The sequence below is a fragment of the Bubalus bubalis genome, chromosome 7, assembly GCF_019923935.1.
Source record: "Bubalus bubalis isolate 160015118507 breed Murrah chromosome 7, NDDB_SH_1, whole genome shotgun sequence".
Lineage (NCBI taxonomy): Eukaryota > Metazoa > Chordata > Mammalia > Artiodactyla > Bovidae > Bubalus > Bubalus bubalis.
In genome coordinates this window covers 18,039,323-18,066,850 of record NC_059163.1, presented here as the reverse complement: position 1 = coordinate 18,066,850, position 27,528 = coordinate 18,039,323, and the positions used below count along the sequence as shown (strand labels likewise).

Sequence of the window (27,528 nt, the reverse complement as noted above, 5' to 3'; positions counted from 1 at the left end):
TTTTGTTTTTCCTTCTCTGAAGAGCTGGCTCAAAAACTTTTTCTTTTTTTCCTGGGGGTGGTAAATAGGAGGTATTTATCTGAAATGAAAAAAAAAAAAAAGTATTTGGACTACTGCATTTAATCATGTATTGTAATTGTGTTACTCTACCTTTTTGCATCAGAGACAGATATACAATGAACATTCAGTTATCACAGATTGCACACTAAGAGAGTAATTCTTCAGGCCTTTTACATAACCACCAAAGAACAGATATTGGATTCTGCAATATAGTACAAAAGTCCACAGTCAATCCAGTCTTAGCCAGTATCTTCAATTTACTTCTGTTGCTGTACAAATAATCGGCCATTACTAGGGCTTACAAGTTAATAACAGGACAAAAAAATATACATTGCACTGACACAAAAAGTCAGCTGTGTTAATAGTCATGCAACAAGTAACCAAACTTGCTGAAATTAAAAATACTTTCTAAAAACAGTTTTAATGGCATAAATATTTTATACACAGTTCATTTACCCAAACAAAATGTATTTAAATGATACAAAGCAAAAATAAGTTTCTACCAACTTTATACATAAGAAAGTGCAAAATAACTTATCTAGAGTGTTTTGCTATTATCCAGACGGATGGCTGCTGTGGGCAGCTAGTCTCTTCAAAAGCATGACATTACCATGCCACACTACACGCAAATGTTAGAAAACATGGATGAATGAATGGATGGATGGACAAACCACTACAAAGATCAGGCAGAAGCCCTGTGAGGTACTCTCAGAGAAAGAACATGGACCACACAAAGGTGGGTGTACATGCTGAGAATATATGTTGGTAAACAAATGTACATGGAACACAGAAAGACATCCAGAGAAATGATTAGTTGATGTGAGTGAGTGTTCTTGGGTGTGTGAGTGATTTGTGATTTCTGCATTAAAAGCAAAAAGGAAAAGAAACCCCACTGAACAAAAACGGTTGCCCACAGCACCAGCTGCCAGAGGAAATACTATCATGAGGGTTTTGGTTTCCACCTTCTAGTTATGGAAGTTGTGTCGGAAAGTTTAAAAGTGTTCATCTCATATAACTTCATATTACATAGAGGAATAACCTTTAAGTAACTACGTACAGACATTCATATATTCAAGTCTTTAAAGAACATCTCTGCCGTTGGGTTTGGGGTAAACGTGGTTCGTGGACACAAGGAGGACGCCTCTTTTAAAAAGTGTAGAATAACACTGCTACAACTCATCTCTAGGTCTGGACAGGGGCAAAGCCCACGGCTAGGTGAGAGCACAAGTCCTGCAACTGCTGAACACCCAGCATTATTTATTAGAACTGAAGGAAGAAGGTTGGGGGCGGAGGGGGAGGAAGATGGGAGAGAGGGAGACACAGGAAGGAAAACAGAACACAACTCTTCTTCAAGTTAAAGTATTAATGCCAATAATCCTTTTATTAACAAGTATATTTGAACTTTTAGAAATGGAAGTGTTTTCCTCAATTTTGATATGTAATCATAAATAGACGGTAGGCTCAAACCTAAGTAAATAAAGGTGTAAATTTAGTAAGCATAAGGCACTAAAGCAGCCTTTATATTTTTCTCTTGGAGACCTAGTTATCAGGAAGAACAAATTTGTTCTTAAGCTGGTTTCAGCCCATTAGGTACAAGGTTACTATTGTACCAATGCCTCTGCTTGAATGCATGTGCATATATGTGCATTTTAGTGCATAAGTGTGCCTGTCACCAGGGCCTAAAGATGAAAAATCGGGAATGCCAAAGCCGCTGTCCTTCGTGTGATACTCCGAGAGGTGTGAAGGCCTGTCCTTCCTTTCCTGGGCCATAAATGCTTCAATGTTTTTCAAATCACAGGGCTTTTAGATTTGTTCATAATATTATCACTAAATATCTGAAAATGTTAAAATCTAGATTAATCGTTTCATTTGTTTTATATATATATTTATATATGTACATAACACACATTTTAAAAAATCCCACCACCAAAGCCTTTTTTTTCTGTAAACGAAACTTATCTCTTCGCCCCCACCAGCTTTAGTCTCCCTGGATTTGTGTGTTCTGTATCCAACTAGTAGAACAAATTAAATAACTAAATATTAAAATACTGTAATTATATTCATAGCAAAAACAAAAAAATAGACATTGATACAGTATAAATCTCACTGTTTTCAGGTAGATGGCATTAAATGGTAAAGGTTAAATATAAGCAGTTCTGACATGATCCAGTTTTACAACAAGGTTTACATGTTAATTCTGTACACTTTTTTCTTTTGTTTTAACCCTTTTTTGGAAAATAAGCTATAGTAGAACATTAGTGTCACCAAAGACACATACTTCTTATGTTCTATGCAAGAGAAACTAATTTGGGTTACATGCAAATATATTTCCATTAGTTGAGGCAGGGTGGTTTCCTGCACTGCGTGGATTGCCCGACCATCAGGGCGCAGTGCTAAGAACGGATGCTTTGACCATAGGGCAGTCCAAAGAGAAGTCTACGTGGGGCCTTATGACATCAGAACAACACCGAGGTGGTGTGTAGCCATGTGCAAGATGCCCAAAGATTGCCAGGGTATCTCAGGGCCAGATTCCTGTTCTCCCACACTGTTTCCTAAAGAAGGTCCACATGACATTGTTTTGGTTACTAGCTTAGGTTAAGTGGAGATACCATGGGCAACTTGAGAGAAAGGACATCGGGCACACGGGCTGGGCTTGAAAGGGGGAAGGAAAAAAGACCACAGATAATGTCTTTGAGGATTTAAAAAAAAAATATTTATAATTAATTGGTGAGCGATGTCAGACAAACCATAAGTATTTCATTGAATTAGTGGTTTAGTTGGAAGTCTCATGTTACAGGCTGTTAAGTCCTTATTTAGAAAAAAGGCCTTTGTGCCTATTTACAATATACACAGTTACTTGCAAAGAAGTCAGATTTACAACCATTTTCTAAAAGCCTTTTTTTTTTTTTTTTGTAGTCGTTGATTTTTCCAATTGAGGATGAGTAGCTCTACAAAAACGAGACGCAAGAAAAGAACAGTTAATACGTGAGGATTTTCTCTTGGAGACAGCGACTGTTAAGGGAGAGTCGGATATTGAGACGTTGCTCCTGGGAACCACCTCGTCTTCTCGGCAGGTGCTGCCCATCTGCACAGTGCCTGCCCCACGACTGGACTCTACGCCCGTCTAGTCAGTGTTCCCTTTGAATCCCACACTTCAGACGCGCGGTGTGAAGAGATGTGTAAACGGAGACTGCTTCGATGCCCTCCAAGCTGCGAGTTGTGACGGGGGAGGCGGGAAGCGGGGTCTCGCGAGTGTGGTCTCCAATCAGCTGGGTGAATCTTCAGCAATTCCGAGGCCCGTCTTCTGAACTCCGCTCATGCTGTAAGTTGTAGTAACAGTTCTGACAGACACGTACTGGGGAGGAGATTTTCAAGCGCTTGATTTCTGACTGAAATCGGCTGCACCTAAAGAAGAGGCAAAACCAAGTAGTTATGGATCTTTTCCAACATCGGACCACTGGGGCCCGAAATGCTAATTTAAAAACAGAATGGACAGCCTGCAGTATAACGCTCAAGACCATACTGTGTCAGAAGAATGCCAGAGGCCGTACTGGGTCATGTGGTTTTTGACCAAGGACCACAAGGAATGCTGTATTCCTTGTTTCATTCTATGAAGAAAAGTGCTAACAGACCAAGGCAAGGCATTTATTTGACAAAAGAGAATTAAAAAAAAAAAGATTCTCCTACAGGATGAAGCCAAGGGAAATGAACAGCTCTGAGGCCATTCTTCCTGCGCAGGACGGAGGTAGGGCATTCTTCCTCATGTCCTGTAACCTTGGGCGGTATGCCAATGTCTTTACTTGGAGCCTGACTATTTTCCCTGGGCATTATAGCTCTTACTATTCATTTTAAAAGCTACTTTGGTCAAGTCACTAAAGAGTTCTTCTGAGCTTTTAAACACTTTGAGTCACTCTTCAGTCATTTCTTAAACAGGTAGTTTGACTTTTCTGTCTGGTCCAAATGTTCTCATTTTCTGTTTATCTTGACAGAATTTCTTGAGGTGGAATACACACTTAGAGATGTTCAAGTTCTTTATAGAAAGCATTCTTATTCCTGGCATAAAGCAGGATATGACCCTGAATGTGGCACTCCGTCACTTTGAGCTTGGCTTTTCACAAGACTGAAAATTTTATTTTCTCCATTAATCTACCAGTAGAAGTGTCCAGGGAATAAGTGAAGCGCCACCAGCCTCGGGGGTTTAAGGGACTGGACTTTGAGGAGATCCTCAGGAATGCTGGCAAGCTCCCTTAACAGCTCAAGGGTAAAAGATCATGGCAGGGCTATGCCCTCTGGGACAGCATTCCTTCCATGCCCATTATGTCATCATCAGTCACTTGTTTGGTTGGTTTTTCAAATAAAGCCTCCATTCAACATTTGAGGGCCTGGGATACTTTAAAGAATCACCTACATGTAAACAGTACTTTGAAAATTAAACACTACAAAGAACAGATGTATGTCAGCAGACATATGGAGGTGCTGATTACCAGAAATTACTGGATCACTAGGCTTCACAGAGTGGGTGTCTCAAAGCACAGAAGCTCAAGACAGATTCCTCTGCCATCATGGAAATTCCTGTAAGAAGTGGCTGGCAGCAACTTTCTGCTACCTCACCTTGAATCAGACATCTCAGGAGAAAAGGTTTAAGACATTAATCTGAAAAAAAATTTATAATTATGATAACACTTTTTACTAAACACCTATACTGCCAGATTTGCATCTGGTGCTTTACAAAACTCATATGTGATTTCAGAGAGGGCTAGTAATGTGCTGAGATGACGCAATGGACAACAGCCCAGTGAGCACCCGGGCAGTGTAAACCCAAGACCGTAGCCTTTCCAATAAGCCAAGGCCCTCAGTGACTGGCTCAGGAGCAATGGCACACTTGGTGGTTTCTGTGAAAACGTCTTTCGAGTAAGGCGATATAAATATTAGTGAGTGCTGCCTGGGGCGTCTTTTCTGTGAAAGCGTCTTTCGAGTAAGGCGATATAAATATTAGTGAGTGCTGCCTGGGGCGTCTTTTCTGTTGTCTGCCATGAAAACTAAGGACTGGGGCTTCCCTGATGGTCTAGTGGTTAAGAATCTGCCTGCCAATGCAGGGCACATGGGTTCAATCCCTGGTCTGGGAAGATCCCACATACCTCGGAGAAACTAAGCCTGTGTGCCACAACTACTGAGCCCACACACCCTAGGACCTGTGCTCTGCAACAAGAGAAGCCCATGTACCGCAATGAAGGGTAGGCCACACTGCAACTGGAGAAAGCCCACGAATAGCAATGAAGACCCAGTGCAGTCAAAAATATGTACAAGATACATTCTTGCCTGGGAAATCCCATGGACAGAGGAGGCTGACAGGCTACAGTCCGAAGGGTCACAAAGAGTTGGACACAACTGAGAGACTAACAGGCAAATATCTAAGTAAATAAATGTTAAAAAAAGGAAAGTAAGGCCCGAACATGCGTATGTGGGACCCCAGTATATGACAGAGATGCCAAGGAGTCAATGCATATGGGACAGCTGACGCTTCACACCTGGGAAATGTAAGTGATCCCCACCTCATGTCGTACCCCCAAATAAATTCCAAGTGGATTTGAACCTAAAGACCCAAATGTGAAAAACAAAACTTTGAAACTTTTAAAAGAAAATGAACAAGGCCATCTTCATGACCTCAGTACAGAGAAAGATTTTTTAAGGCCAAAAAAAGAAGCAAAAGTCATAAAAAGTAACACATGCTACTACATCAAAATTCTAAACCCGTGTGCCAGAAAAAAACATACATCAAGTTAAAAACACAAGCCACAGACTGGCAGAAGATATCTGCAAGACATATATAAGGCAAAGGATCAGAGCCCAGGATACAAAACAACTCCTCAAGTAGGTGGAAAAAAACAGAAGAGCAAACCCAAAGGGGAAATGGGCCAAGTTACCCAAGAGGAAACTCAAAACTGCCAATAAGCATATGAAGAGATGTTCAACCTCAGAAACGCTGCAAGTTAAAACAACACAATCTGGCTATCAGATTGGCAACAGTGGAAAAGCTTGGCGGTACCAGGTATGAATAAGCACTGCAGGAACCGACATATCCCGCTGGAGGGAGAGCGAACCGGCACTACTGTTCTGGAGAGTAACGTGGCCGTAGCTACTTAAGCTCAGGGGTACGTCTGCCATCTATCAGTTCCTTTCCGAGGTATCTCCTCTAGGGAAACTCCAGCTTGTGAATGAAGAGGGCATTTATAATGGTGTGCACTGCAGTATTGCTTATTGTTCTGAGAAAATGAAAGAAAATCCCTTGAGTCCATCAAGGACCTCCCTGGTGGTCCAGTGGTTAAAAGTCAGCCTGCCCTGTGAAAAGAGACAAAGATGGTCACTTCATAATGATCAAAGGATCAATCCAAGAAGAAGATATAACAATTATATATGCACCCAACACTGGAGCACCGCAGTATGTAAGACAAATGCTAACAAGTATGAAAGGAGAAATTAACAATAACACAATAATAGTGGGAGACTTTAATACCCCACTCACACCTATGGATAGATCAACTAGACAGAAAATTAACAAGGAAACACAAACTTTAAATGATACAATAGACCAGTTAGACCTAATTGATATCTATAGGACATTTCATCCCAAAACAATGAATTTCACCTTTTTCTCAAGCGCACATGGAACCTTCTCCAGGATAGATCACATCCTGGGCCATAAAGCTAGCCTTGGTAAATGAAAAAAAATAGAAATCATTCCAAGCATCTTTTCTGACCACAATGCAGTAAGATTAGACCTCAATTACAGGAGAAAAACTATTAAAAATTCCAACATATGGAGGCTGAACAACACGCTGCTGAATAACCAACAAATCACAGAAGAAATCAAAAAAGAAATCAAAATTTGCATAGAAACGAATGAAAATGAAAACACAACAACCCAAAACCTGTGGGACATGGTAAAAGCAGTCCTAAGGGGAAAGTTCATAGCGATACAGGCACACCTCAAGAAACAAGAAAAAAGTCAAATAAATAACCTAACTCTACACCTAAAGCAACTAGAAAAGGAAGAAATGAAGAACCCCAGGGTTAGCAGAAGGAAAGAAATCTTAAAACTTAGAGCAGAAATAAATGCAAAAGAAACAAAAGAGATCATAGCAAAAATCAACAAAACCAAAAGCTGGTTTTTTGAAAGGATAAATAAAATTGACAAACCATTAGCCAGACTCATCAAGAAACAAAGGGAGAAAAATCAAATCAATAAAATTAGAAATGAAAATGGAGAGATCACAACAGACAACACAGAAATACAAAGGATCATAAGAGACTACTATCAACAATTATATGCCAATAAAATGGACAACGTGGAAGAAATGGACAAATTCTTAGAAAAGTACAACTCTCCAAAACTCGACCAGGAAGAAATAGAAAATCTTAACAGACCCATCACAAACACGGAAATTGAAACTGTAATCAAAAATCTTCCAGCAAACAAAAGCCCAGGTCCAGACGGTTTCACAGCTGAATTCTACCAAAAATTTAGAGAAGACCTAACACCTATCCTGCTCAAACTCTTCCAGAAAATTGCAGAGGATGGTAAACTTCCAAACTCATTCTATGAGGCCACAATCACCCTAATACCAAAACCTGACAAAGATCCCACAAAAAAAGAAAACTACAGGCCAATATCACTGATGAACATAGATGCAAAAATCCTTAACAAAATTCTAGCAATCAGAATCCAACAACACATTAAAAAGATCATACACCATGACCAAGTGGGCTTTATCCCAGGGATGCAAGGATTCTTCAATATCTGCAAATCAATCAATGTAATACACCACATTAACAAATTGAAAAATAAAAACCATATGATTATCTCAATAGATGCAGAGAAAGCCTGTGACAAAATTCAACATCCATTTATGATAAAAACTCTCCAGAAAGCAGGAATAGAAGGAACATACCTCAACATAATAAAAGCTATATATGACAAACCCACAGCAAACATTATCCTCAGTGGTGAAAAATCGAAAGCATTTCCTCTAAAGTCAGGAACAAGACAAGGGTGCCCACTTTCACCATTACTATTCAACATAGTTTTGGAAGTTTTGGCCACAGCAATCAGAGCAGAAAAAGAAATAAAAGGAATCCAAATTGGAAAAGAAGAAGTAAAGCTCTCACTGTTTGCAGATGACATGATCCTCTACATAGAAAACCCTAAAGACTCCACCAGAAAATTACTAGAACTAATCAATGACTATAGTAAAGTTGCAGGATATAAAATCAACACACAGAAATCCCTTGCATTCCTATACACTAATAATGAGAAAACAGAAAGAGAAATTAAGGAAACAATTCCATTCACCATTGCAACGGAAAGAATAAAATACTTAGGAATATATCTACCTAAAGAAACTAAAGACCTATATATAGAAAACTATAAAACACTGGTGAAAGAAATCAAAGAGGACACTAACAGATGGAGAAATATACCATGTTCATGGATTGGAAGAATCAATATAGTGAAAATGAGTATACTACCCAAAGCAATCTATAGATTCAATGCAATCCCTATCAAGCTACCAACAGCATTCTTCACAGAGCTAGAACAAATAATTTCACAATTTGTATGGAAATATAAAAAACCTCGAATAGCCAAAGCGATCTTGAGAAAGAAGAATGGAACTGGAGGAATCAACCTACCTGACTTCAGGCTCTACTACAAAGCCACAGTTATCAAGACAGTATGGTACTGGCACAAAGACAGAAATATAGATCAATGGAACAAAATAGAAAGCCCAGAGATAAATCCACGCACATATGGACACCTTATCTTTGACAAAGGAGGCAAGAATATACAATGGATTAAAGACAATCTCTTTAACAAGTGGTGCTGGGAAATCTGGTCAACCACTTGTAAAAGAATGAAACTAGAACACTTTCTAACACCATACACAAAAATAAACTCAAAATGGATTAAAGATCTAAACGTAAGACCAGAAACTATAAAACTCCTAGAAGAGAACATAGGCAAAACACTCTCCGACATACATCACAGCAGGATCCTCTATGACCCACCTCCCAGAATATTGGAAATAAAAGCAAAAATAAACAAATGGGACCTAATTAACCTTAAAAGCTTCTGCACATCAAAGGAAACTATTAGCAAGGTGAAAAGACAGCCTTCAGAATGGGAGAAGATAATAGCAAATGAAGCAACTGACAAACAACTAATCTCGAGAATATACAAGCAACTCCTACAGCTCAACTCCAGAAAAATAAATGACCCAATCAAAAATGGGCCAAAGAACTAAATAGACATTTCTCCAAAGAAGACATACAGATAGCTAACAAACACATGAAAAGATGCTCAACATCACTCATTATCAGAGAAATGCACATCAAAACCACTATGAGGTACCATTTCACACCAGTCAGAATGGCTGCGATCCAAAAGTCTACCAGCAAAAAATGCTGGAGAGGGTGTGGAGAAAAGGGAACCCTCTTGCACTGTTGGTGGGAATGCAAACTAGTACAGCCACTATGGAGAACAGTGTGGAGATTCCTTAAAAAACTGGAAATAGAACTGCCTTATGATTCAGCAATCCCACTGCTGGGCATACACACCGAGGAAACCAGAAGGGAAAGAGACACGTGTACCCCAATGTTCATCGCAGCACTGTTTATAATAGCCAGGACATGGAAGCAACCTAGATGTCCATCAGCAGATGAATGGATAAGAAAGCGGTGGTACATATACACAATGGAGTATTACTCAGCCATTAAAAAGAATACATTTGAATCAGTTCTAATGAGGTGGATGAAACTGGAGCCTATTATACAGAGTGAAGTAAGCCAGAAAGAGAAACACCAATACAGTATACTAACGCATATATATGGAATTTAGAAAGATGGTAACAATAACCCTGTGTACGAGACAGCAAAAGAGACACTGATGTATAGAACAGTCTTATGGACTCTGTGAGAGAGGGAGAGGGTGGGAAGATTTGGGAGAATGGCATTGAAACATGTAAAATATCATGTATGAAACGAGTTGCCAGTCCAGGTTCGATGCATGATACTGGATGCTTGGGGCTGGTGCACTGGGACGACCCAGAGGGATGGAATGGGGAGGGAGGAGGGAGGAGGGTTCAGGATGGGGAACACATGTATACCTGTGGTGGATTCATTTTGGTATTTGGCAAAACTAATACAATTATGTAAAGTTTAAAAATAAAATAAAAATTAAAAAAAAAAAAAAAAAAAAAGTCAGCCTGCTAATGCAGGGGACACAGGTTCAAACCCGGGGTGAAGATCCCAGCCGCCACTGGGCCACTGAGCCCATGAATCACATCTACTGAAGCCTGTGCACCTAGAGCCCTGCCTCTGCAAGAAGAGAAGCCACAGTGAGGAGAAGCCATGGTGAGAAGAAGCCACGATGAGGAGATGCCACGGTGAGGAGAAGCCGAGCACCGCAACTAGAGAGTAGCCCGAACCCTCGCCGCAACTAGAGGAAAGCCTGCTCACGGCAGAGACCCAGAGCAACTAAAGATAAACAAACAAAAATTAATTTTTTAATTAAAAGGAAAGAAAGCTTGCATCTCATCTTACTTCTGGCAGAAGAGCTGACCGCAGTTCCTGCAATGGTGCCGTCTTTCCGTGAGAGAGAACCGCACGGAGCAGCCTGAACAGCTGTCCCCTCCTTCGTCCTTCACCCAGTGGTCAGCGGCGGAGCGGCCGGGCTGGTCGCTCACAGACCAGCTGAACACCCGGCCCCGACTGTCGCCCACGAGGATCCTGCTGTGGTCCCTGCAGGAGACACGGCAGAGTCACCGCCACGCGGCCGCAGCTCCCTGTGACCCCAGTCCCCAGTGGATGTGTGTGCTGGGGAGGGGTCGAGCATGAACAGGCACAGAACAGCACTGAGCCAGAATGCGCACTTCCATCTCGACCCTCCATGCATCAAATCATGCTGTATCTCTGAAGAACAGAGAAGGCAAAGTTTTTTGGTTTTGAAATTCACAAGTGAAATCCACACACTGGCAGGTGTCCTGGTGTGTCTGGTACAGCCCCACAGGATAATACAGATGAAACCTGTGCTCCCCAGAGGTGGCTTGAGTGTGGGTGCCTGGGCTGGGCCCCAGGAGAGCTGGCCACTTACTTGGAGACGCCCAATGCAGTGATCTCGGCAGGGTGAGCGTTGTCCTTCCGGTCGAAGGCCGTGTGCATGGTCAGCTTACTCCTGAACACCAGCTGCCGTTCCCAGCGGTACCCTGGGGCGGAAAAGGGCAACGCATGACTGATGAAGCAAAGGGAGCCCATGTATGGTAGGTGGCCCCTGACAAAGGGCCCTCAAACTTCAGGGTGCAGCCGAACACAGCTCTGGCAGCCTCTCTGGTTCTTGGTCACTGCTGCCTTGGTTATTCAAGGTCCAGCAGTCTAGCCTGACACTGACCATGGACTCAGTTAGGCCTTCACAAGGACAAACATGGAGAGGGGGAAACCCTCAGTACAAGACACAACTTCTCCAGTTGAGGACGTGGCCCCTAACTCTATCACAGGTAAAGTTCTCTGTGAATAGAGTTTTATCTATTTATCCGTAATCCATAGCCTACCCATTTTCAAAAGCTTTCATAATTTGTGAATGAATGAAGTTTTGGTTTGAGGTTATTTTTCTTTACAACATGCCCAACATATTGCAAATGCTACTGTAGGATGGAATCTCCAAGGGTCTCTAGGTCCACTTTACACAAGAAGAAACGTGAGGCCCTCTTGGCGGGCGGCCTCGGTCACAGGGATGGGGCAAAGAAGAGCTGCAGCGCTCTGCCTCAGTCCACCGACCCTCGCCAACCCACAACGCTTGAGAAACAGACGTGGGACTTCCGAGTTACCAGGCTTCAATCGGCTGTAATTCCGCGCCTCGATGGGATTGGGGTGGGGGTGGTTAAGGGGAGTCTGAAGATGAGGTCTGCTCTGGCCCTCTGAATAGTTCACAAATATGAAGCCGTCTTTCTCATCGAGGCTGAGCTGATCGGACCAGCGCCTGGAGTCGTCGGAGCCACTGTCGTTATACCAGGTGGCTGTGGCTCGGCAGGAGGCTGCCCGGGGCCGGTGGCTGGTGCTGCTGGGCTGGCTGGGCGTGTCCTTGGGGTCCTGGCTGACGCTCTGCTCGTCGGCTTCGGAATCGCTGCTGTCCTCGTCCTGGGCTTCTTGCCCTGGGTGATGCATTGGGGGAATTAGAAAACACACACACATCATGGTTAGATCTAGCTTTGTCCCACTGGTATTTTTCCTCTACGGGTTAAGACACGAGAGACAGTAATTTAAGCTCAATATTACAATATGCAAAGTCGCTTCAGTTGTTTCCCAGTCTTTGTGGCCCTGTGGACTGTAGCCCGCCAGGCTCCTCTCTCCATGGGATTCTCCAGGCAAGAATACTGGAGTGGGTTGCCATGTCCTCCTCCAGGGGACCTTCCTGACCCAGGGATCAAACCCCCATCTCTTATGTCTCCTTCACTGGTAAGAGGGTTATTTATCACTAGCTCAAACTGGGAAGCCATAAAGGCAAATAAATTGCCAAAATTTTCAGTTAGGTATGATAGAAAAATGGTAGAATTTCAGAGTTCATAGACTGTTGTGGCCCAAATCCTTAGACCGGCATTTATTCTTTCACGATCCAGCCAAAGCCTGCCTTTACGAGCCTCTCGCCGCCTGCACCTGCCTCGCGGCCACAGCTCAGCTGGACGCGCCCCCTGCTCTCCATGTGCTCTCCATGCAGCCCTGCTCCTCCTTGCTGCGAGTTTTGCGCACGTGGGTTGGCCCTGCCTGGACCCATCTTCCCAGTATCTGTGTGTTTCGATGTGACCTCTCTTTTAAGACATATCTTAAATGCTTCTTTCTCTAAAATCTTACATGGTTCCTGCAACAGAAAGTTAACTCTCTCTTCTGGGCTCCTTTAACAGCTGTATGGCTCTCACACATTTAAAATTATCACCCCAAACTATCACATTTGGTCATTATTTCTGCAAGACAGTGGTCAGTTGGAGAGAAGGAGTCCCAGCATGGTGCCTTCCACATAGCAGTCAATATAAATGACAGCACAGATGAACAGACTATGGATAGAAATCTTAATTGAGAATTTTGTTCTTCCTCCTCTTTCCATTGTTATTGTGCATTTCTTCAGATCAATTCCCTTGCAATAGTCTACTGGAGGGAAAACTGGCTTTCCTGGTGGCTCAGACGGTAAAGAATCTATCTGCCTGCAGTGCAGGAGACCCAGGTTCAATCCCTATGTCAGGAAGATCCCCTGGAGAAGGGAATGGCAACCCACTCCAGTATCCTTGCCTGGAGAATCCCATGGACAGAGGAGCCTGGCAGGCTACAGTCCACGGGATTGCAAAGAGTCAGACACTACTAAGCGACCAACACTTTCACCTACTTTTCAAATATATGTAACTGGAATAAAGGAGAGAGCAAGAACAAGAGAGCAGGGACCTCCATGGTGGTCCAGTGGTTAAGAATTTGCCTTTCAATGGAGATACAGGTTTGATCCCTGGTCAGGGAACTAAGGTCTCACACGCCGCAGGGCAGCTCAGCCTGTGTGCCTCCACTATTGAAGCCGTTCGCGCTGGAGCCCATGAACCCGCGTGTGTCAGTGAAGACCCTGCGTGCCACACCTGCACCTTGACTCAGCCAAAAACAAACAAACAAACAAGTGAGCAAGCACCAGTCCACTATGCGTATTTTTTAACTAGACAAATACTTAATTTGCCTGTGGTAAAGTCTGCCTGCAATGAAGTAGACCCAGGGATCAAACCTGAAGATCCACCCGAAGGAGGAAATGGCAACCCACTCCATTATTCCTGCCTGGGAAATCCCATGGACAGAGGAGACAGTCCATGGGATTACACAGAGTTGGACATAACTGAGCGATTAACACTTCTACTAACGTTAGTAATCTGGTTGGCTAATCTCAGGGTTTTTTTTTTTAACCCAATGGCTTATGATCATGGAAATCTTCAAACAGTGGTCTTTGACACGGGTTTGATTTCCAGAGAGCCACTAGCTCTGTTTTTCATCTGGGGCCCTGCCCTTGAGTCCTACCACTTTGACATGGTCCCAAGTTAACCCCTTCTGTGGGCTGCTCTCCGCCTCTGCCACTCCTGCCAAACTTTGTCCACAATGTGAAAACATAAAGAGGACGGAGACATACAAATGTCTCTCCTCCCTGAATCTGACCCCTTCTTCTGTCCTTATTTGTATTTCCCTGTTTTTCACCTACAAGCTTTGTTAAGAGGAAGGGAGAGGGACACACTTCTCATTACGCTGAACAGTCAATGTCTGACACATGACAGTTATTAACTCTCAAATACTAACTGAACTGAATTCTGAGTGTAGGTCTTCAAACACCCAGATGCCTTTCTTCTTAGTGCAGCTGCAATTGTCTATGTGGAAATTTACACACATTCAAGTCATACAAGCATTACAATGTCCTGCTCATCGGTTCTGGCAAAGAAAATAAAAGCTACTGTCAGCTTACAAGGAGAAGGATTTGTGTCTTTCTGATAGTAAGTCTTTTCCCTTAACAACTTCCTCATATTGTCAAACTCATGCTGAATTCTCAATGTACAAAAATTAGTCATGGAGACATGATCTAGAGGTTGAACTTAAAGCCCTGTTCCTTTCTATGAAGAGTCTTGGACCAGTTGATCTAAATCAGCGAGAGGTACTTCTCTGGAGACTCAGTAACCCAAAGCATACCTTAGCTTGATTCTTTGGTGCCATTTCCAAACATTCTGTGTGTGTGTGTGTATATACACACACAAATAAATCTATATTTCACTGGAAAATGTTAAAGTGCTTCACAAACAGCAGATACAGAACAAAGACTGGGGCTTCCCTGGTGGCTCAGTGGTACCAAGAACCTGCCTGCCAATGCAGGAGATGTGGGTTTAATCCCTGGGCTGGGAAGATACCCTGGAGGAGGAAATGGCAACCCACTCCAGTATTCCTGCCTGGGAAATAGATGGCCAGAGAAACCTGGTGGGCTACAGTGCATGGGGTCGCAAAGAGTCGCACATGACTTGGCGACTAAACAACAAGAATACAGACCACCAGGTTTCTGTCTGATGAAGGCCCGTTCTGAGGGGGTCTAGGGCATGGACTCTGGTCTGTCTCTGTGAATAGTTTACAAACATGGTGCTGCCCTGTCACTCACACGGAGCTGTTCAGGTGATGGGTGGCACTGAGGTGTGGCCCCCTGACTCACTGGACCGTGGACTCTTGGACCTGCTTTGTATTTCTCAGAATGGAAAGGCCAAGCCTCTGGTATTCTGGGAAGCTTGTAACTGTATGTATCGTGGGATGCGAAAGCTGACCATGAGACACTACCACTCGGGGCGTTGCCTGATGAACCAGAGAACTCTGAGCCTGCCAGGCTGCTTTGCACACCAGGTGGTTACGACCACTTCTGACAGCAATGCCCGACCTCAGGCTCTTGCTCACCTTGGTTGATGTAAGTTCTCATAAGGATTAAAAAAAAAAAAAGAAACATGAAAATTACTGCAAAACTTAGAAAATATTCCATACCGATTTGTGCTTCTGGACAGTCTTCCTGCATTTCGAGGACTTCAGCAGGCTCAGGGGCTGGTGTTTCAGGAACTTGCAAAAATTCCATTCTCCAAAACTGAATTTAAATAAGCATGGGAACAAAACAAAACAACACAGTTGAACAGATTACAGAAACAATTTATGAGTTACTGCATGAAGATGGATTCTCAGGGTTAAATAGGTAACCTGATTTCTCTTATTATGTACAGTCAGGTTTCCCTGTATCTTGAAAAATGTGGCAGGGACTGCTTACAAATTAAACAGTTCTCCCCAAACTGTGTTGCATGAGATGTCAGTGGGTTTTTCATAGTCAAGAGAAAAGGAATGGGGTCAAAGAGATTTCAGAAACACAGTTCAACTATGTACACTTCCTTATTTCCTACAAAACCCCTGTGAGCCTTATACACTGATATATACTTTACACCTCCAAGAAGGTGTACAGGAGGTAGGAGCCTAGACGTGTTTGGCTAGGGTGCTCTTCATGATGCCTCACAGACAGAGTGATCTGGGATGCTGCTCTGCAGGCCTGCGGCTTTGGGGGTGTGCCCTTTGGGGGTGTGCCCATAGTCTGAGAGTAGTGTGTGGCCGGGGAGTGGCCGATGGCCTCATTGTGTAGCTCTGCTTGTGACTGTGATTACAAGGGGAGCAACCATCTGCTCTCTCCTTTTACAGAGCATAATTAAAGAAGGACATAAAGAAAAATCTCCCGAGAGAAACACCTAAGTATTAGAACAGACTAAAAAGGTAAACAGTCTGTGGATTCCATTTTTGGTAGAGGCCCAATGCATGAACGCATCAGCTTCCCTGGTGGCTCAGACAGTAAAGCTTCTGCCTACCATAAGGGAGACCTGGGTTCGGTCCCTGGGTTGGAACGATCCCCTGGAGAAGGAAATGGCAACCCACTCCAGTACTCTTGACTGGAAAAATCCCATGGACAGAGGAGCCTGGTAGGCTACAGTCCAAGGGGTTGCGAAGAGTGGGACACAACTGAGCGATTTCACTTTCTTTTCTTTTCAACACATGAAAACTAAGCAAAGGATAAATGGATCTAGGATTCAGGTAAAATTGCCCAGGATCTGAGACAAGAAAGGAATGGATGATGTGAGGGCCCTGGAAGCATGATCGAGCTCTGTGATCCTCTGCAGAGAAGAGACGGTTCGCATTTTCCCTAAGAAGCCTTCTGACGGGCTGAAAGGCCAATACTTGGGCAGCTGACATTTCTAGCAATCGCAGCGTGACAGGGAAATGGTGTCTAAGTGATCCTGTGTCAAGTGGTCAATAGCACTAACACATCTGCTTAATGGCAGAAAAAGAGGCCGAGTCACTGATGCTCCCCACGTCTGATAACCCAGTGGCCAAGGTCTACATCGGAGCGCGAGTTTGCTAAACAGCAGGACAACCTCCAGGTGTCTTCACCTGCAGACAGCTACAGAAGCTTCGGGTGAACCAGGGCAGCAAACACCCTGGCGCATGTGCTCACAGCGGACCTACCCGGACCACGCCATCCGAGTGTCCTGTGACGATGACATTCTGCGTGTCCCACTCGTTCATCTCCGACATGCAGCAGCAGATGATCTGCTGGCTCCTGCCTGTGAACGTGTTCACGCTCACGACGGGGTTCCCGTTGATGCTCCACACGTGGATGTGCGTGCCGGCGCAGGATACGATGTCCCCCTGAGACGGGGAAGAGAAACGTCACTCCCAGCAGAGGACACGCTCCTTTCAGCAGCAACTGAATCTTTGGTCTGGCTCTCGAGAACCACTGGTTCCAAGTGCTTTGACTAGTGACTGGGTAATTTCTGAGGTAGCCTGGAATCCAGAGCTTGCTGACTTAAAAAAAAATGCCCTGAACAGAGGCCTCTTTAAGAGTTCAAGGTGGCATGAAGACTGGCCAAGGTGATCTGGTGGTGGAGGTGGAAGCCCTTCCACATACTCAGCAGAGCCCTGCTGCATTCCATGTCAAAGCTATCTGTAATCTGAGGAGGTGATAACCACTCTCTTACCTCTTACTGTTTACAAAATCTATACCTTCCACCAAGAGGTAGGAACCCACTTAATTTTACAAAATGAGCCCAATCACAAAAGCCACAGGGTAGAAGAGAAATCTTTTACTTTGGTGCAGCTGGGACTCTCTCCTTCAATAAACAAAAAGATGAAATCTTGGTAACACTGTAATATCCTATTACAAATTTGTATTCACAATAGAGAAGAAGAAAGCTAGTATGTAGGTCATTTCTTGGCACACTGAATAAACCCTAAGACTCCCTGAGCTGAGAAGTCAGTTTTTCATGAGTTCCAAAGATAGGGGGAAAAAAAATGAAGCTTTTCCTTCAAATTCTACCAGTTTGGTGAAAAAACAACCCACTTTTGTTAAAGGAACTAAGCTACTTCCTGAAGCATCAATGGTGTGTCGGTTAGTGCGCTGGGCCCTTTAGATACCCCAAAGCTTTTACACCATCCCAGGCAGCCTCTCGTATCCCTGAGATAGTCTGACAGGAGTGATGCTAGGTCTGACTTCAGAAATGATCTGGTGGATTTCAGTACAGCCAGTGGGTGTAGGACAATGTACAGGAATTGGAAGATGGTCATCAAAAACAATAAATACGCCAGCAAATTTGGAAAACTCAGCAATGGCCAAGGACTGGAAAAGATCAGTTTTTATTCCAATCCCAAAGAAAGGCAGGGCCAAAGAATGCTCAAACTACTGTACAATTGCACTCATTTCACAAGCTAGCAAAGCAATTCTCAAAATTCTCCAAGTTAGGCTTCAACAGGATGTTAACCGAGAACTTCCAGATGTTCAAGCTGGATTGAGAAACGGCAGAGGAAGCAGATATCAAATTGCCAACATCCACTGGATCATAGAAAAAGCAAGAGAACTTCAGAAAAACATCTACTTCTGCTTCTCTGACTACGCTAAAGCCTTTGACTGTGTAAATCACAACAAACTGTGGAAAACTCTTCGAGATGGGAATACCAGACCACCTCTCCTACCTCCTGAAAAACCTGTATGTAGGTCAAGAAGCAACAGTTAGAAAGACATGGAAAAATGGACTGGTTTCAAATTGGGAAAGGAGAACATCAAGGCTGTATATTGTCACCCTGCTTATTTAACTTCTATGCAGAATACATCATGCAAAATGCTGGGCTGGATGAAACACAAGCTGAAATCAAGATTGCCAGAGAAATATCAACAACCTCAGAAATGCAAATGACATCACCCTTATGGTAGAAAGTGAAGAACTAAAGAGCCTCTTGATCAAAGTGAAAGAGGAGAGTGAAAAAGTTGGCTTAAAACTCAACATTCAAAAAACTAGGATCATGGCATCCAGTCCCATCACTTCATGGCCAACAGATGGGGAAACAATGGAAACAGTGACAGACTTTACTTTTTTGGGCTCCAAAATCACTGCAGATGGTGAATGCAGCCATGAAATGAAAAGATGCTTGCTCCTTGGAAAAAAAGCAATGGCCAACCTAGACAGCATATTAAAAAGCAGAGACATTAACTTTGCTGACAAAGGTCTATCTAGTCAAAGCTATGGTTCTTCCAGTAGTCATGTATGGATAAGAGAGTTGGACTATAAAGAAAGCCGAGTGCCAAAGAATTGATGCTTCTGAACTGTGGTGTTAGAGAAGACTCTTGAAAGTCCTTGGACTGCAAGGAGATCCAACCAGTCCATCCTAAAAGAAATCAGTCCTGAATATTCATTGGAAGGACTGATGCTGAAGCTCCAATACTTCAGCCACCTTATGTGAACAGCTGACTCAATAGAAAAGACCCTGATGCTGGGAAATGATTGTGTGTGGGAGGAGAAGGGGATGACAGAGGACGAGATGGTTGGATGGCATCCCCGACTCAACGGACATGAGTTTGAGCAGGCTCTGGGAGATAGTGAAGGACAGGGAGGCCTGGCGTGCTGCAGTCCATGGAGTTGCAAAGAGTTGGGCATGATTGAGCAACTGAACAACAGCAACATCAAGAACAGAGGAAAGCCAGAAACGAAACAGCAGGACCCATGCAAGAGAGAAGGTAAGGGAAGGCAGGCGTGACCCAGTGCTTTTCCAAACCACTGTCTATGCTGGTCTTGCTACTGTTCCTTTCCCTTCTCCCCCAGTTTACCAAGGTGGCAAGAACCAAACAAAAACCATAGTGAGCAAAGCACTGCTGTGTCTACCTCTGGATCAGCCCCTGAACCACCTCTGATGACAAGTGTCAGCAACTGAGTTTTAATTAATGGGTTCAGTCTCTGTAGGAGATGGGAGGCTGCCACCCCATGATGTACTATGCAAGACATTCTGCAATTACTCCAGGGCGCCTCGATTAGAGTGCGTCTGAGCAAACCCTGTGGTTAGGCAGGTTGAGAGTAAGGAGAATTAAAGGGCAGCTGCAAGGCAGCTTACGCCCAAAGTGTAGACTGCAGTAAGGCAGACTTGATGATGGCTATAAAACTGTAACAGAAATAGAAATCTTCTCATGAGTGATGGAGATGACAAATGAATCTTCAAAGGGAAAAATCTAACTTGTCCGTAGTGTCCGCAGCAACTACTGCAATCTAGTGAGTGTATGCTGGCCCCATTGACAACTAGAAATAAAATCCTCAGCACTGAAGAACAATCATAAAACAAAGTGCTTGAAATTGTGCAATTATGCATTTGACTCAGAGCAACACAGTGAAGATGAGAGTGGTTCTGCTGCACTGACATGTCCATAAACCTCCTCTTAGATGCCTTTGCAGGAGCAACCGAAGGTACTGTTTTAAAAAAGCATTTTAGGCCTTTCAAATATATATGAAAACAAATTTGACTCTCTTATCCCCACACGCTCCCCACTCATTCCTGACTGTGATTACTCGTATTATTATGAGACAATCTAAGTGACATTAACTGGCCTTCCCTGGTGGCTCAGTGGTAAAGAATCCACCTGCCAATGCAGGAGATGCAGGTTCGATCCCTGGCCCTGGGTCGGGAAGATCCCCTGGAGGAGGGCATGGCAACCCACTCCAGTATTCTTGCCTGGAGAATCCCCATGGACAGAGGAGCCTGGCGGCCTACAGTGCATGGGGTCACAAGAGAGTCAGACAAGACTTAGCAAGTCCATGGCGCAACTGCAAGTGCCATTAAGTAGCAATGAGTACATTTCCTTTTCTTTTTTTTCTCTGAGTGACTGCAAGGTATTTGACTGAAAGCACAGTACTCAATATTCAGAATCTTCCGGTATAAATTAAAGATATGCCTCCTTTGAAAGGAAAGCTGCCCGTGGCTGATGGTGTTACGAGGCTAGGACCACTGTGTCACTAGCGCGATCCCCGGGGCTCACAGCGAGGGTGGGAGTGAACATTTACAGCTAGGAAGTGATGAGCCTGGGGGTTCTCATTAACGTGCACATGTGAAACCGACCTGCACATGTGAGAATTTGTGCCCTGGACACAGAGACCTCATTCTCTGTAAACCTACCCCGAATGTTCCCTGCTTCCCAACACCCAAACCAATGACTTTTCCCCCCTCCTTGCCCAGTCTGCATGGAGGCTCCTATGTCAGCACATTTATTTTGTTCTGTTTCACTGTATTTTTGAGGGCCATTTTTTTTTCATACCCTTGGAATCTGTTGTGAAAACCGTTTTACAACAATTTTTCTCTTGTTTGGGTACCCAAATATTACTCTCCTCACTTTATAAATACTTTGAACATATTTCATCAAACTTCAACAATTTTAACAAATCCCACAAATTCCTTGCTTTTAAAGAAGCGCATTCTAGACTGTTTTATTTTGAACCAAATCTTGCTCTTTGAAGTATTGCTGCAGTGATTGGATTGTAAGACAGAACTGTTTTCTGGGTTACAAACTTTAATATCCATTTGCTTTTGCAAACAACATCTAAACCAAGTGGCTTTTATAAGATGCATGTCCATCAACTTACAGAGTAGAGTTACTTTGTATTTATGCTGGCCAGAGCTACGTGTTCCTACACACAAACCAAGTGAGCAATTTACGACTTACGGTTAATTCATTGATACACAGAGCAGACACGGGAGCCCGGTGGCCTCGGAGCTGGGTTAGGAATGATAGCTTGTTCAGGTCCCAGATGATGCAGGTTCGGTCTCGGGACCCGCTGACGATGATGTGATAGGCTAACGACGCGGTGGCACAGGTGACCGTATCCGTGTGGCCAAGTAAGGCCTAAAAGGGGAACAGATGAGACCAGGCTGATCACGGTGGCCATGTTCCTTACTGGACTCCAAAGAGCTGGGTGCGCTGCGAACCGAGAGGCTAGCGGGGAGCGCCTTGCGCAGCAGCGTCTGGAAGGCCCTCATTCTTCTCTCGCCACTGTCCCTGCTTCCCCCACCAGGGGTAAGAGAGAAGTGTGGAGGACTTGGGAGACGCCACTCTCCATTAATATCCTACTTCTCTCCTGGCCTCAGCCCAGGATCTCAGAAGGAAGGGAGAGTCGCAATTGCAACCCAGCCGGGGTTTTCTCACACTTCCCGTCTCCACACGGAGATGTATCGATCATAGTCCCCAAATTCAGAATTTAAACTCTGAATCTATTCTTTTCTGCTGTTGATTCTCTAAGTCCATTCTACAGAACTACAATAGGATGTGTTTTTTAAAAATGTAAGTGTGTGGTTGTAACACATGGTCCCAGGAAGATACAGGGAAAATGCAGCTCTGACGTGTCTGGTGAGCACCTGTTAGGAGCTGGACACACCTGGGTGTCTCCTGCACCTGAGAGGGACCTGTTCTCAAACCAGAATAAACACGTTTCTCTTTTGCTGGGATATGAAGAGAAACAGGATCCAGGGAAATGGTAGTGCAGGAAAACAAACATATTGAAGGAAAAGATTCAGATGACTGTTAGGAATTTCTAAGTATTTAGTATTTATCAAATTTTGGTGACGCACACACCCTTACTATGTACTTGGCAAACCCAGAAGGCTGTTCGAAGTGAGAAGTACTTGGCACTGAGGGGCTAAGAGGCACGCTAGCTAGCTTTGAAGCCCATTTTCTAAATTGAAAATATCGTAAGCAGGAGCGTTTGGACCAGCCAACTGCATTGAGAGCCTTGCACCTGCTCATGTGGAGACTGTGTCTGACAAGGACTCACCTTTAGACCCAGCAACCACTGAAGTTTCTGGACAATAGAGATGGTCACTGCAGTAAGCAAGAGGAGCTCAATTCTTTCTATAGGTACTGAAAACAGCACTGTTTGTCTGAGGCTAGTTTTAAAATAGCTTTGGAATCACACAGAACTGAATTTATATCCTGGCTTTACCACAAGGTGTGACGTGGGCCTGTGTCTTAAGTTCCCTAAGCCATGGTTTTTCCAGGTGTTAATTAGCTCAGGCTGCTGATGATCTTGTAGAAATGTCAGGACTGCAGTTTTACATTTTTTAAACTCCCGGCACAGTGCCCTGAACATGGCAGGTGTTCAATAAATGGCAGATATTATTGTTACACTACTTTTAAAATTTGTTATCACAGAAAACACCTAGATGTAAACTCCATTAAAAAGAAACTTACAGTAAATTCACTTATAAATCAAATATTAAAAAGGTGATGGCTTCATGATAAAAGAATTCTTGCTTTGATTAAACACTTATGATAGAGTCAGCTCATAACAAGTGATCAAAAATACTTGTTAATAAAATCACCAATGGTTTTTCTGAATACATTTCATGAATTTGCCATGTTTTCAAGAATATTATAAATGAAGAAACAGAAAAAACAAAAATCAACGACTTAATGGTATAGATGAGTGAAAAGCATCCAGAAAAGAAGTTATTATGAATCAATTGCAAATATAACTGGTTTGCAAGAATTTAACCTATATATAACTCTGAGAAACATTGACATTACTTAAATATATTAAAAAAAAAACCCTATATCACCTAAAGATACCTTGCTTCAGATTTTAAAAAAGGATAGCTTGGATCATCTTCAGAAATAGTATCCTCTGATTTTTCATTTATATTTTTTAAGATCCATTTCTAGCAAAAGAACATACATTTTTTGGTCTTGTCCATTAATGTCTAAATTGCCTTGGAATTAAGGAAGTTTTTCAGTTTCTCTAGAGCATGAGCGAGTGCGGTGGAATAGGTCCACCATTTCACATTCTGTTACCTGTTTGAGAGTGAGAGTCTTAGCCTTTTCTTTCGAGGTACTCATCTCCCAAACACACACGACTGTGCTTGTTCCACCCGTGATGACCAGCTTGGGGTTGGGGCAGATCGCACAGAGAATCTGGCCCCACTCCGACAAACATTCATAAACAGTCACTGCCTGTAAAATAGAAGAGATGTGAGACACACATGTCATCAAGCACTACAAGCTTCTGAGACACGACGAGCATACCAAATGAAAGTAACCTCTATTTGGGTCCCTCCTGGGCAAATACCTGTGTCCTGCAGATACCTGCTGGGCTGGTTCCCTAAAGCTCTACTCTGAACTACACCCTACAGCCTCCTAACTATAGTTGGTGTCGAAAATCATAAGAAGCAGCACTTTGTTCATATTGGGGGTCTCCAGTTTCTCCAGTCAGGGAAAAAGATGTTCAGATTGTGTGACTGAAAATGACGTTTAGGTTGTGTGATACTATGTGAGATGCAGGGGGTGATCTGGTGAAAGGATGCATCCACTGTAGCAGGTAGAAGGTAAAAGGAAACCATGAGTGCTGCTGTTCATGACAATGTGACTGAACAGAACTGTGTTACAGACACAGACTGTGTCCCTCATGCATTCAGGAGAGGACTGTCAAGGGGCAAATATGACTCCAAAGGATCACTTATGTATTGCCTCTCCAAGAGATGCTAATGGGACTCAAAATGGTAGCCACAACTGCTTCTTAGGGGAAGGGCGGCAGGTTTTCTGCCAGCCATTGAAGAGTACCGACATGGTAAGTGGGACAGTGACGCAAAAGGAGGCTCTTCTGGTTGGCAGAAATACTGAACACCTGGTTGGCTAGGGCCCCCTGGAGGAGTTCTTGGAGTAGAAGGCAAACTGCTAGCTCCTGGTACACAACCTTCCAGGAGAGTCTTTTCTGCAGGAAACGTGACTTGCCCACTAGCTCCTCTATCCTGACGGGATGCAGTGAAGCTCTCCCTTCCTCTGGCCTGGGGAAGAGCAGCTGAAAAGCCCTTGGACTGAGCTATCCCCACCCCCATGAGGCAGGATCTCCAGGCCACAGAAGAGCAGGATGACATAAGTGAGCAAGCAACAGTGCAAACCTTGTCTGACTCATAGGTCCCCAGCCTGCAGCTGAGGTCCGCGTAGCCCCAAGCGAAAGTCTTGTTCCAGGTTGGTGGGATAAGAACCTTATTCTGTTCTACCGCAAGAATGCCTTTGTCTGTACACACGATTTGTCCCACAGGCTCTTTGAGTTCTACAAAAAATAAATCAACATATTAGAACCAGTATAGGGAAAACTAACCTCCTTATCCCAGAGAGGAGGGTAGAGAGTGTTAGTTGTGTCCGACTCTTGTGACCCCATGGACTATAGCCCACCAGGCTCCTCTGTTCGTGGGATTCTCCAGGCAAGAATACTGGAGTGGGAAGCCATTTCCTCCTCCAGGGTTATCTTCCCAACCCAGGGACCAAACTGGCATCTCTTGCATCTCCTGCCTTGGTGGGCAGATTCTTCACCACTAAGGCCACCTGGGAAGCCTACAGGGGAGGGTAGGTAAAGGGATCTCAAATATTCATACAAATCAAGCATCTTGACACCCACATAAATACAAAATGACCTGAGAAGTAGGGTGTGGCTTTCGATGGAGTCTTCTGCAGACCCACTGGGCAGATGTCGACCTTGACTGGTGTCTCCAGCCTGCCTGGCTATGGACACTTGCTTGGGTTTGGCTCCCAGCCACCAGGCCCACCTTTTGATCCCGAGGACTGCCAGAGTGCTCTGGGATGCTCCCCAGAATGCCACACAGACCTCCAAATGACCTAGGCCTTCAGCCCCACCCAGCCCTAGACTTCCTGAAGGAAGGCCAAGACCCCAGCCAGTGCTCCAGAGCCATCTCTGGGCAGTGGCTGGAGCTGGCACAGGGCAGAGTCTGTGGAATGAGACAGGCGGCAGAGAGCTGGGCGCCCATCCAGACTTTGATGCTCCAGTTTTTGGATTTAAGTGACAACTTCAAGACTCTGCAAAACATTTTTTTTTTTTTTTTCATTCAAAGGGGAAAAAAAATCTACTTGGAAAAGTAATTTAAAATAACTTACAATAACAGTAGATGAAAGAAGCTTTTAGTTGGCATGTTAAAAATACAAGTCTTCTTACTGCTATTTCTAAATTGGCAGAACATGTGTAAATGAAGATGGCAGAAGTTTTTCTGCAAGTTGAATTATAAGATTTGGTATACTAGTTTTCAGTACCCTAGCAGAGAGGAGAACCTGTTTCTTTCGGATGCAAAATCCAACAGGCAGAAAGAAGAGACGAGAAAAGGAAAAGGAGACTCTAACAAGTATTTGGTGGTTTTAGCACTGTATTACAAATGACACTGTTGCTGAGAAGCAAATTTGTTATTGCGTAACTAGGATTATTAAACAGTCTCACAGAATCATCCATCAGAAGCTCATTCCCTGTCATTTTACCTTTTACAGGTGTTAGTGAAGGCCTCAGGTTGTCCAGATGATGAAAAAAGATCTTGTCACTGGCAGACCCTGGCGGGACGGAGGCCCCCGCATTGTCTCCGTTGAGTCGACTCCTCACTCGCTTGGGTGGATGAGGTTTTTTAAATAACTGGTAAGACAGAAGACAACATGTTTTATAATGAAAGCTAACATTTATTAATCAGCCCTTTTATTTGCCAGATATTTTGTTGCTATTTCACTTAAGCTTCACAACAGCCATTAGGTATCACATTATCACATTTTATACTTGACGAAAGAGATTTAAAGAGGCTCAGAAGGTTGCCATCTGAGATCTCATACCTCAGTAAGTGGGGACAAGACTCTGATACTAAAGTTTGGGTTACCATCAAGCTCTATGCTACACTGATTTCATGATAATTTTTCAAAAGTAAATTAATCTCTTCAAATAACAGTCAGTTGAAAATTATTTTTCAGTGATGTTTAAAAATGAACCCATCCTTTACAGACCGATACCGTCTGGGCAATGGAGAGCAGGCAGCCATTCTAACTGGGTTACATCTGGTGCCAACATGGGCTTTATGGATGTGACATCATTCCTATCTCATTTAGGTGCTACTAATTTGCTCAGTATGAATACGGTTGCCTTCTTTTTACTTTGTGATGATGTAAAAGAAAAAAAGATCTTTGTCATTTCTGTTTAGTATTTCTAAGGGATTGAAAAGTATTAATGTACATTTAAAATGACTGCTTTTCAAATACTGTACATTTTCTAAATAGGCAGAGTCATTCCTGTTTGAAAACTGATATTTGAGGAAGATATTTGGAAAATCGTAAGATGAAATGAGATTTAGGATGACCACAACACCATCACAGTCTATTTATTTGACATTTTGAGTTTCCAGGAGAAAAAAACAGGAAAAAATATGTTTACAAAGATACACATCTGAGGCTCCCAAAGCTTTAAAGATATAATTCCCATTTTATCTACATACATGGCATAGGATCAGAGTTCATTTCTTTCTTTTTTTTCCAGTGATTCCAGGTTTAATCAAGGGTGGGGAAGGTGCTGCATGGCTGCTTAGAGAGGCCCCATAGCAGCCAGCAGCCTGGGCCCCACGCGGAGCATCTCCTTTTTATTCTTCAGAGACTAGACTCCGAAGCTGTATTAAAATACCACATACTTTCAAATATGTTCATGAATGAACCCTTACTGAAGACCTTTATGAGGTACCTGAGAATAAAGCAGGCCAGGCAAGCATATATAAGGATAAATTAACATGAGG

At 43.5% G+C, this 27,528-nt stretch overlaps 1 protein-coding gene across 7 annotated transcripts in view; it reads right to left on the bottom strand.

The window, feature by feature from the left end:
* Window positions 1-114: 114 nt before the first annotated feature.
* Window positions 115-27,528, bottom strand: part of WDFY3 (WD repeat and FYVE domain containing 3) — a 287,453-nt gene continuing 260,039 nt past the window's right edge. For all 7 annotated transcript variants that reach the window (XM_044945700.1, XM_044945697.1, XM_044945695.1 and 4 more), the window contains 10 exons: window positions 26,246-26,393; window positions 24,880-25,034; window positions 23,777-23,935; window positions 21,656-21,835; window positions 17,146-17,328; window positions 15,634-15,730; window positions 11,937-12,260; window positions 11,207-11,318; window positions 10,657-10,854; window positions 115-3,465 (listed from right to left, as the gene is read on the bottom strand). In XM_044945700.1, the coding sequence (XP_044801635.1) occupies window positions 3,342-3,465; window positions 10,657-10,854; window positions 11,207-11,318; window positions 11,937-12,260; window positions 15,634-15,730; window positions 17,146-17,328; window positions 21,656-21,835; window positions 23,777-23,935; window positions 24,880-25,034; window positions 26,246-26,393 (1,680 nt within the window). In that variant the 3' untranslated portion in view covers window positions 115-3,341. The remainder of the gene's footprint in view (window positions 3,466-10,656; window positions 10,855-11,206; window positions 11,319-11,936; window positions 12,261-15,633; window positions 15,731-17,145; window positions 17,329-21,655; window positions 21,836-23,776; window positions 23,936-24,879; window positions 25,035-26,245; window positions 26,394-27,528) is intronic.